The sequence below is a fragment of the Chinchilla lanigera genome, unplaced genomic scaffold (genome assembly GCF_000276665.1).
Source record: "Chinchilla lanigera isolate Chin_1 unplaced genomic scaffold, ChiLan1.0 scaffold00019, whole genome shotgun sequence".
Classification (NCBI taxonomy): Eukaryota; Metazoa; Chordata; class Mammalia; order Rodentia; family Chinchillidae; genus Chinchilla; species Chinchilla lanigera.
The window spans coordinates 23,831,752-23,843,610 of record NW_004955420.1 but is presented as its reverse complement, the minus strand read 5'-3'; the positions used below and the strand labels follow the sequence as shown (position 1 = coordinate 23,843,610).

General features: G+C 46.0%; 1 protein-coding gene across 1 annotated transcript in view; it reads right to left on the bottom strand.

Moving 5' to 3' along the window:
* The window catches only part of Klhl6 (kelch-like family member 6), a 64,405-nt gene that overhangs the window by 34,276 nt on the left and 18,270 nt on the right, over window positions 1–11,859 (bottom strand). The window contains exon 2 of the mRNA XM_005383364.2: window positions 3,822–3,987. Coding sequence (XP_005383421.1) covers window positions 3,822–3,987 — 166 coding nt within the window. The remainder of the gene's footprint in view (window positions 1–3,821; window positions 3,988–11,859) is intronic.

Sequence of the window (11,859 nt, the reverse complement as noted above, 5' to 3'; positions counted from 1 at the left end):
TATCTCCCTTCATAGTAAGCAATGAAATGTACTGATCCATTCAAATGAAGGAGGAGGGAAGAATTCAGGCTTCCATAACAAAGTACCATCAACCAAGTGACTTATAAGCAGGAGGTGTTTATTTCCCACAGTTCCAGAGGTTGGAGTCTGAGCACGGACTTGTACAGCCAGGTTCTAGCGGGGTCATCCCTCAGGGTTCTGATGGTTGACTTTTCTTGTATCCACAGATGGCCGAAAGAGGGCGAGAGACCTCTCTGGGGTCTTTTTAATAAGGACATTCATTCCTCCCACACTCAGGCACATGGCCTAGTCACCTCCCAACCTCCCACCCCATACCGTCACACCGGAAGTTAGAATTCCAACCTAGGAATCTAGGGAGACACAAATATTCAGGCCACTGCACATGGGATCCGAGAACAGAAAATCTATCTTAAAGAGAGAGAAAAGAAATTCCTAAGATGGCAGCAAAGAGGACACTCGGAATAAGAGCTGGGCAAACTGGCGTTGAGAAGCAGCCAGCTCAGAGGACAGCACAGGACAGAGGGAAAAGAAGTTCTGGAATCGATGCCTCAGAGGATCCCAGGGGACACAAATCACACAGAAACATGGAGGTAAATCAAAGAAGAAGCATTTAAGCCAGAAGAGCGGGCTGCAGGAGGAAACAGAACAAGAGACTGCTGTTCTCAGACTTTCCAGCTACAGCTGGCTTTTTAAACTTGTGTTCTTTTCCTAGTTCGGCTGTGTCAAATCAACACAAACTTGGCAACTTAAAAAACACCAGAAATTTATTTTCTCACTGTTCTGAAAACCAGAGGTCCATAATCCAGGCACTGGCGGGGTGAGTTCGCCCCGGAGCTCCGATGGAGAAGCTGTTCCACGCTGCTGTCCGAGCCCTGTGGTGGCGGCCAGCACCTGCCCACATCTCCACACGGCTTCTTCTCTCCCTGTCTTTGTGCTAACTCTCCCTCTCCTTCCTCTCAGAAGGACACCAGTTATTAGACTGAGGACTCACCCTAAACTCGCCACGATCTCAAGCTCCTTAACTTAGTGACACCTGCAAAGAGCCTATTTCCAAATCAGATCGCATTTGCAGGTACCAGCGTTTAGAACTTGGGCGTGCCAATCTATGACAGAGCTATTTATATGAGCTACTTTGAAAATCTACAATTATTGCTTCAGGTTTTCCATCTGTTCCTGAAATGAGATCCAGAAAGAGGTTTCCATACACTTCCACCAGCAACAGATCTAGTGCCAATTTTCCCACCATTTGCAAAACCGAGTATTACATGGTATATGCTCTTGTCAAAATGACACACATATGTCATTTTATTGTTGCTTTTCGGGCTACTAGTGATGTTTGGTGTTTAAAAATATAGTTGCTGCTCGGCTAGTCTTTTTCTTTTATAAATTGCCTCTCTATGTCCTTAGTTTATTTTTTCTAAGATATTCATCTCTTCTACATGAAATAAAAGTAAAAGGATGTTTCTGACAGCATTGTTTTGAATAGTCAAGTAGATGAAAACAACCTAAATTTTCAGCCGTATGGATTGACTCACTAAATTATTTTCTTGAATTCCATTCAGTTATTTTAAGTGTTGTTACAAAAGCACGTATGACATGGAAAGATGGTTCTAATATAGATAAAATACTTGTACACAGTTTTAAAATGGTGCCACCAACAAGACAGTTCTCTTCAAATATGTATATAATAGTTAATGATATTATAAATATGTACATGGCATTTATCATATCTCCACTACCATTCTACTCATTTCACAAATATTGCAACAACTGCATGTAATAGGCCATATCATGACCCTTGTTTTTCCAAAAAGGAAACGAGCAAAAAGAAATCATGAAACGTGCCACAGAGCTGCTAAGTGGTGGGTCTGGGATTTAAATCCTGGCAGTGTGGCTCCAAAACTGTACTATTAAACCTTCCTGCTAGCTGCCGTCTCCGTCATGCTGTTTTCCTTTATGTATATTTAAAGGAAGCTGACACATTGCCTCTGAGTAGGAGGAGATTGTTGGTAGTTTTTACATTTGTTTGTATGTGTTTCTAATTATTCTGTAATGAGTTCATAATGCTATTGTTATTACAAATACTAAAACTCATTTTGAACAGCAATGTAGATCTCCTTAACCTATTTTATAAGACCTGTTTTCAGCCAGCGAGAAAAACAAGAGACCCAATTTTATAACTCAAGACACACGGGTAAGTACTTAATTAAAATCTACGTTCATTGAGCAGCTCTTTCGTGTCAGATACTCTAATTAAAACAATGCATACCATCACTGTTATTATTGCAGGAGATTAGTGTGAAGATCACCATGATAGCTGGGGCTTGACTGAATAATGGTGAAGGGAATGATTCTGCTCTAAGTTATTCTGCGGGGACACAATGGAGAGCGGGAGAAATTTCTTAGGAAACTTTTGGCTCCATAAGGTCTTTTTTGGAAAAATTCAGGACAAAATGTAAAGGCTGAAGTAGGTCGAGACTACTGTGACCCAGGAAGGCTTTTCCTGACAGAGGCACCTCCCTCCCTCAGCAGTGAGGCTGAGGTTCCCGTAAGCAGTGCGCATGGCAGAGGGTTGGAGACCGTACCTGTGCGTATTAGCTGACTTGCACATCGCACAGGCAAGGTGTGAGTCGCCCTGCCAGAGGTAACTGGCTCTGTATCTTTATGACGCCCTAAGGCAGCTGAGCCAATGACGCTGGCTGAAGTTGCAGCAACCTACTACTCAGAATTCATCAGAGCTGCTTCATGGTTGATTTTTCACAACTTTGCCAGACGTCATAAATCCTGCCCAGACTGCAGCTCAACAAATCAAATGCCACTGCCGATGGTCTTTGACCCTTGACCCTCATTCCCCACCTTCCCTGTGCTTTGCTGCTCCTCCAAACTGCTAGCCCTCCGGTGAAGGGGACACCACCTTCCAAAGTGCCAGGCCACGCGCAAGAGCTGATGCTTGGCCTTGGTCCCTGCGAATGACCTGTTCCTGTCCCTGGCCTCTTTCTGCTAAGTCTCAACACCCAGGTAATAAGACAGTCACTGCCTGAGCTGGGGGACTCAAGCTCCATGGATAACCTTAGACCTGGGCATAGAAGGTAAGGGAGGGGACCCTTCTCGTAATTGTGGATGCCACTGGCAGCATCTATGGGTCTAACTTTTTTACAGAGCTAATATAATTTTTATAACCAAGCTGCAGCAAATGTTACTGAATAGAAACAATAAATGCTGTATTAAAACAGACTTTCTGCAGGTCTGCTGTTTCATCCTCTATAATACCGCTTAATTCTCACGCTCTCCTCTCAGTCACCCACTGCAAAGTGCAGACCACAGTTTCCTAGAATTTAGATGCTGCTGCTTGGGGAACTGAGTGGACTCAGAGAGCCCTGGGGTCAGATCACAGCCTTGTTAGTTATTCTCCTTGTGGCTTTGCTTTCCCCACCTGCAACCACCTCCCAGCTGTGCTAGGAATCACAAGTTTTGCATATGAAGTGCTTGCTGCACCCGCAGGCTCCAGTTAGGCTGCTGTGGGTTGCAGTCACTGTACCTGGAGTGAGGGACCATGGGAAATTCTAGGCAGCATCCTCCCCTGGCTTCATCTGACAAAGGCGTCAGTGCTCCATCTCACCGCCTCTCAGGACATTTTCAACGAGCACCTTCTGACTGGCATGCAAGTGCAGGCCCAGCGAAGGGTGCGTAGCCCTCCCTCCCCGCGCACTCAGGCCTGCGAGCCCGACCAGGCAGGTCTCTGGGGGTCGCTTGCTAGCACCTGCTTTGGAGGAGAGCACCAGGCCTGCCTGTTCACGCACCTGAAAGAGGTTGGCAGCTTCCAGGACCCGCTGCACATTCTGCTTGGTGATCAGCGCCTTGCTGGTGTACGTGTAGTCCAGGAGAGTGTGCATGGTCTCGGCGTCCACCCCTTTAATAACGATCCTCTTCTCGTACTTTTCCTTTAAGTCGTTGCAGAACATGGCCCTGGAGGAGAGATGTGTGAATGTGAATCCTACCGGGATCCTTAGTTCTAGACTAGAAGTGACCCCGTTCTGGACTCATCTGCCCTCCTGGAAACATGGGGACTCCACAGACAGGCCCAAGGTTGACTGCTTCATTTCCTTAGCATGTACCACACAGCAGACATTCAGCCAGTGTTTATTGAACTAAACTGTTCTGCTTTGCCCATGCCAACTGTGGTGCCCGGGCAAGGCGCAGATCTATCTTATCCCACTGGGAACACTGTGGGATTCCTCAACCTTGTCTGAGCCTTCTCAGAGTCTAGCACCAGTGTTTCTGCCTGCTCCCAGTTCTTGGACAACTCTTCTCAGTCCTGGAGCCTGGCCCCACAGCCTAACCTGGTCACCCAGGACCCAGACTCCTTCCAGCAGCGCAAGTGGCTTCTAAAACTACCTCCAGTGCCTTAGGCTGGATTCCCAGATGCAATTGAAAGCCCTGAAAAACCCCATCCCAGGACAGAGCCTCCAAGGACTTTATTCTGCCTCTTCTCTAGTTTATGCCTTTTCCTTCTTCCCCAGGACTGGACTTTGGGTATTTAGCTTCTATCATGGAAGCAAGAGAACATTTTGGAAAGAACATGGTTTTAGCATCAGAGGGTTCAGAATCTGAACAGCAGCCCCACCAACTCAAAGACAGGACATGTTACTTAATCTCCATGCGCTTCAGTTTTCTCATGTGTAATGAAGATGCCAACAGCTCTTCTTACAGTTTATAGTAACACCAGGCATGGTGGCACACACCTATAATCCCAGCACTCAGGAGGCTGAGGCAGGAGGATCATTGCAAGTTAGAGACCAGCCTGGGCTACAGAGGGACCTTAAGCCCAGCCTGAACTGCATAGTGTTCCTATCCTATCTCAAAAAGACAAAGAAAAAAGTTTATGGTTAAGATTGGCTTAGTAACTAATAGGTAAGCAGAGACATAGATTCTTTTTCACTCCACATCAGGCTCATATATGAATTCATCCTGTTTCTTTGATGTAGAGATTTGAACTGTAAATTCTTCCCAGAGAATGTGTAAGCAATTTTATTTATTTTAAAAATGCATTTAAGCCTTACCATGTTTCTGGAAAGATTTCTGGAATTCTAGAGGCTTAAAAGGTACCAAAAATGTGGCACAATTCTACAAATTAAAAGTAGGGGGAGAAGATAGAAAAACATGCATGAGAACATGAAGATAATTTCTGAATGAGACTGGAAATGCCCCTTCACAGTGACATTCACATATCATATATATATATATATATCTTCATCATATATATCTCACACACACACAAATTCAAGTGCTCAAAAGAATGATTATTGCTCTTAGCATAAAAAGTCAGGTGGAATTTCTCTTTGGATAAATACCAGCCTTCTAACATTCTTACCCCATGAGGCTGGTCTTCAGTAGCGATAGCTGAGGCAATTCCTTCAGTTACATGCCTACAAAAACCTGCTCACTCTCTTCCCACCCGGTGGGTGAGACCCTAGAAATCCCACAGGAATGCACAGCTAATAAAGGCAACTCTTTGACAGCCCAGAGATTCAGTTTCTCTCAATTCCCACTGCATTTACAGAGTGCCACTCTGTAGGATACTGGGAGAGGGTTAGAAATATTGGGCAGTGCTCTGGACTGCCCCCACCCCACCATCACAGCCATTCATTGAAGTTCTAAGGCTGCCTTTGTAGCTGGGTGTCTGGGGGGTAATTGAAGCTAACCAAGATCATGAGGCAAAGGTCCTAATCTGACCACACAGATATCCTTACAAAAGGAGGAAAAGAGACAGAACGATCTCCCTCTCTGCCATGTGAGCTCACAGCGGAAAGGTGGCCATGGGCAACCAGTAAGGGATCCCTCCCCAGAACCCATGTGTGCTGGCACCATGACCTCTTACTTCTTGCCTCTAGAACTGCGAGAAAGAACATTTCTGTTAGTTAATTTACCCAGCTCACAGTCTTTTGTTATAGTCACCCAAGCTGACTACAATTGAGTTTGGTCTGAGAAGGGAGACTCCCACCGTGACTGCATTTGCTATTTTAGTAGCAAATAACTAAAAATGTAAAAGCTGATTCGGGCCTGGGTAATGGGTCACTGCTGGAGGAGTTTCAGAGATTAATGCCAGAAAAAAGGCTAGATGGCCATGGGCGGAATGTTGCTAGGAAAATGAGCACTGAAGGTCATTTTGAGAAGGTCTCAGATGGAAATGAAAAACATGTTATGAGAAACTGGAAAAACGGCAACCGTTGTGATAAAGTGTCAAAAAACCTCGACTGAACTGTGTTCTAGTGTTTTGTGGAAGGCAGAACCTTTGAGAGAGGCAATTAGATATTTGGCTGAGGACACAACTCAGCCAAGTGGGAGGAAGCAGCTTGGTTAGAGTAAAAAGCAAAGGCAAGATCAATAGAAGATGGAATTTTTAGGCAAAACACATACACACACACACACACACACACACACACACACAAAACAACTAGAAATCAAAGACTTGGAAAATTCTCAGCCCACCCATCTTGCAAAAAATGAGAAAGCACCCTCTGAAGAGAACACCAAGAGCGCGTGTGACCTGCGCCTGATAGCATGAGCAGGGACACAGCCAGCTGGAGCCGAAAGGGCAGAGGCAGGACACAGGACAGAAGCCCCGCACTTGGAGCTGACAGAGCAAGATGGGACCACAGGGGTATGCAATACTGGACAAGTTGATTCCTTGAGAAGAGGAAAATATTACCAGGAGGGCAATTTAGAGATCAGCAGGGCCACCACCTCACTTCTACAAGTCAGATGACCTCTGCCGGAAGCCCTGGGACAACAAGAGTCCTGAATGCAGCCCTGCAGCGGTGCTGCTGCCTCACTGGACCTGGAGGGCGGAGCGTGAAACCTACGAGGGTCATTCTCAAGGCTGAAAATCTAATGCAATTTCCCTTCCTGGGTTTGGGCTTTGCTGGAAACCAACACTTCTTCCTTCTCTCCTACTTTTCCCTTTTGGAATGAGAATGTCTGTCCTGTCCCACTAGTGTATTTGGAAGTACGTACCTTCCTGTCAGGTTTCACAGGTTCACAGCTGGAAGTGGATTTTGCCTCCAGACAAATTGTACTTCAAGTCTCACCCAAGTCTGACTTTGTTTTTGTTTTGTTTTGCTTTTTTGTTTTTTTGAGACAAAATCTCGCTATGCAGTTCAGGCTGGCCTTGAGCTCACTTTGTAGTCCAGTCTGGCCTCAAACTTGCAACGATCCTCCTGCCTCAGCCTCCCAAGTGCTGGGATTACAGGCGTGTACCATTATGCCCGGCTAGATGAGAATTTGAACTTTTGAGCTGATGCTGAATTTTGGAGCTATTGGGATGTAGGGCATGTATTCTGCATACGAGAAGGACATGACTTTGAGGGACTGAATACAGAATGCCCTGCATTGAATTGTGTCCTCCCAAAGTTTGTATGTTGAAGCCTAACTCCCACTGTGACTGCCTTTGGTGGCAAGGCTTTTAGGAGGTAATTAAGCTAAACGGAGTCTTAAAGGTGAGATCCTAAACTGATAGGACTGGTATCCTTCTAAGAAGAGGAAAAGAGTCTCTCTCTCAGTTTATAAACCAAGGAAAGACCATGTGAAGGCCATCTGTAAAAAGGTGGATAGTAAGAAGGTAGCCATTTGCAAGCCAGGAAGGGAAGAACTACCAAAAACAAAACCATGCTCAAAATCAGATTCCCAAACTCCAAACTAAGAGATTTCCAAACTATGAGAAAACAGATTTCTATGTTTAAGTCACTTGGTCAGCGATATTTTGTTATAGTAGCCCAAGTTGACTCATACTGACAATCTGTACTCCAACCCCTAAGAGTCCATGATCCAGCAGGGACAGCTACACACAAATAACAGCCCAAGAGGGGATAGAAATGTGGCTCAGTTGTAGAGCGCTTGCCTAGCACGCATGAAGCTCAATGGGCTCAACAGCTTCAGTAGCACAGAAAAGAAAAAAGAGAGAAAGAGAAAAATAACCATCAAGGAGGGCCATGAAAGGTCTACAGAGTGCTGAGGAGGCCAGGACTGGCTGCTTGTGGAGAAGGAAAACATTGATATGTATAGACTGTGGATAGGATTTCTCGGTGACAAATACCCCAAGTGGAGGCATAAAGGTAAAAAAATGGCCTGCGTGGTGGCGCACAGTTGTAATCCTAACACTCAGGAGGCTGAGGCAGGAGGATCATTGCAAGTTCGAGACCAGCCTGGGCTACAAAGTGAGTTCAGGGCCAGCCTGAACTGCATAGTGAGATCCTGTCTCAAAAAGACAAAACAAAAAGGTGCAAGAATGGGGCATGCAGAGGAATCAGCAGGTAGATATAGTCTCCTACTTACAATGGTTCCACTGAAGATTTTTCAACTTTAGAAGGGTGGGAAATTGATATACACTCAGCAGAAACTGTTCTTGCTATTTTGAATGTTGATCTTTTCCTGGGCCAGAGATCTGCAGGGCAATAATCTCTCTCACAGTGCTGGGCAATGGCAGTGAGACACAACTGCCAGGTATTTGGACAAGGGAGGGTGTTGAGACGGCACTCTGGAAAGGTCGTCTGGGTCCTGATTGTGGGGAGCACTGCAGGAGACAGGCCAGGACTCTGTGTTTTTATTCAGTGGACAGTGGGACACCATGGAAGCTTAATGAGCAGAAGCAGGACTCCAAGAGAACATTTGAACAGGTTCAGTCTCACTCATTGGTTTTTTTTCCAGTACCGGGAATCGAACTTACAACCTTGTGCTTGTCAGGCAGGCGCTGTGCCACTGAGCTAAATCCCCAGCCCCGGTCTCACTTTATTTTACTGGTGAGGGTACCAATGGAGTCAAGAATTAACTTCACCCAAATAGTATTGGAAGGCTTTTCCCAGGGTCTTCCCCCAGAAAATGTACTCCCTGAGGCAGTAGCCCTACGGCCAGAGAATTATGTCAACCCGTTGTCAATGGACCTTCTCGGCAGCCAGCCCGGATACTTTGCTTGGAGACCAATTCTCACCCAGCCAAGTCACTGAAATGGGAAGGTGCCAGGGTGGCGCCCTGGGGAGCAAATGCAATGCCCAAAACTTGGACTTCCGCCCCCACACAGAGAGGGCTGTACCCCTAAACCCTGCTCCTTCCTCACCACACCTTCTATGTTTTTCCCTCTTCCCTCTGTTGGCATCTATCTCCTCACAAGACCATGACAACAAGGAAGGAAAGGAGAATGTAAGCATAGGAGTCTTTAAACTCACTAATCCCAGCCTGGAACCAGATGAGCAATGATGTCATTTCAGCAGGTGACCAATTTACAAGCTACTTTCCTCAGCCATAAATCCAGCTGACCAGCAGCACCGATCCATCTTTGGAACCACATAAAATGATGACATCTTGTATGTCTGGCCTGGCTGACTCCTGATTTTATAAAGAATCCTGCCTCGTAGCAACTAAACAGCTTTTTCTCAGCTCGGCAAGTTCCCTCGTGAGACTCCCTTAGTTGGAGTCCCTAGGGTGCTGCCCGATGCGTGTATAGTGAGAGCTTTGTATGTAAGCTCACATTTTCCAGCCGCTACACTTTTCAAAAAATAAAAAGAAACAGGTGGAAGCTGGGCTTGGTGGTGCACATCTGTAATCTCAGCACTCGGGAGGCTGAGGCAGGAGGATCGTTGCAAGTTCAAGACCAGCCTGGGGTACAAAGTGAGCTCAAGGCTAGCCTGAACTACATAGAGAGACCTTGTCTCAAAAAGACCAAAAAAAGAAAGAAAGAAAGAAAGAAGAAACAGGTGAAAATTTATTTTAATAATATATTTTACTTAACCTCATATGTATCATATTACCATTTCAACATAGGAGAAGTAACATTGCTAAGTGATAATAAGATAATTTCTGTTATTTGTTCTAAGTCTGCACAATCCCTTGTGTATATTTTATCCCTGAAAGACATCTCAGGTGAGACTAGCCACAATTCAAACGCGTGATGGCCACATGTAGTTGACGACTGCCATACTACTGTAGTCCCAAAGCCTTTATCCTGTACCCAGTGTTGGTGGTCACCCAGATCTGCAGCCATCTCAGGGGATAAATGCCACCCAAATGTTGTACACATGACTGTGTGGGAAATAGGACATTTCACAGCAGTGGGCGGTCAGTGATCACAGAGTCAAATGAAGTTTCTTCACATACCGAGGCAACATGTCTCTGGAGACCCATCAACATCAAATTTAAAAGGGATACACCGTCTAACACATGATCTTAAGATCAGTGAAAGGTGAATTTTGTTGAACCCATATGCAGATGCCTCTCAACTTACAATGAGTTGTGTCCTGATAAACCTTGTGTAAGTTGAGAAGTTTCTATTGAGTATGTATCACTTCCACACTAGCAAAAAGTCAAAAAATCATAAATCAAAGTATTGTTAAATCAGGGCCCATCTGTGATCTATAACATTCAGATGAAAACTGGAAACTCCTAATGGAGAGATGTCCTAATGTTAAATGGGATGTGTATATAAATGCTCTAATTCAATGCCTTGTACACTGAAAGGCTCTTAAATGCCGTCAGTGGACATCCATTAATGCATCACATCATTGGTCTGTCTGGATTATTTGGACTCTTCGTTGAACCATCGCTGCTAGAACACAGCTTCTGGGTTCTCTCTTGGAATCAACCCACTGGATGACATCCTGCCCAAGTTAAGCTGGCACCCAACCAGGTACTTGGATTCCCCAGAAGCAGAACCTCATGTGCTAGTAATGGCTAGGGTGTGGGGCATAAAGACAAGGACAGGAAGGGGAGGAAGCCAAGCAAGACCAAAGTCCCACAGAAAGTCCACTTAGCCTGATCCTGCAGAGTTGTCCCAGTGAGAGGGAAAGTCACTGGGCTATGACGCTCCTGTACCTGACAGCCTTCAGCTATGGGTCACTCCAGGAGAGATAAATGCTCAGGCACGCCTGGCTTGTGTGTGCATGTGTGCGAGCCTAGGGATGGTGAGGAAGAGGAGCAGTGGCCGCTGGAGGGGGGCTGCAGTCTAGACCAGATGCTGACGCACACTCATCGTGTGACTTAGTGCAAGTGAGGAAACCTTGGTTTGCTCCCCTGTTAAGCATTATAATAGTCATCCCTACCTCTGTAGTTGTTCAGAATCAGGTGGTTAGCACTTGGGAAGCACTCAAGGAGGGCATTTTGGGCCAGATCAGAGGAACCCCGGCAGGCTGGTGGGAAGTTCATGGGGGTAGGTAGATGGTGCACCACTTTGGCTCACAACCCTTGACTCACCAGCGATTGGCCCAATCTGCATCAGGAGACTGGTGCCAGAGTTGCTGCACTGCTGTCCCCCATCCCTCCAGTGGAAGGGGAGCGCTGGGCCTCCACACAAACTGCCCTGAAGACATTACTCAGTAACCATTCATGGGACAGAGAGAGGAAACATGTCCCAAAGACAGGGTCCTCTCCAGAGCTCTGTGCCACATGTGTGGGGTTTTATTTTTACTTTTATTCACACAGGTTTGCAGTACATGACTACGCTCATCGTGAGGAGTTGGTACGTGGACATAACACACCTTGATTCTTTTTTCCTCCCCTCCCTTGGATCCCAAAGCCCCAGTGTTTCTATATTCTCTGCTGAGATGTGTTCACCGATTTCTCCCACTTAAGTATACCACTCCAGGCCGTGACCGCCATGCTGAACACAGCTCAGGTGAAACCAAGGAGAAATCTACATATTTTTCATAGAGTAAACCCCCCAGGCCTCCCTCTGCTCCCCTAGGAGACCCAGAAAACATGTGCCAAGGCTTGGTCCCTACAGATGGGCAGCACTGGAATGGAGACCAGACCTAAGGCTTTGGGCTCTTAATGTGGAACTTAACAGTGAACACA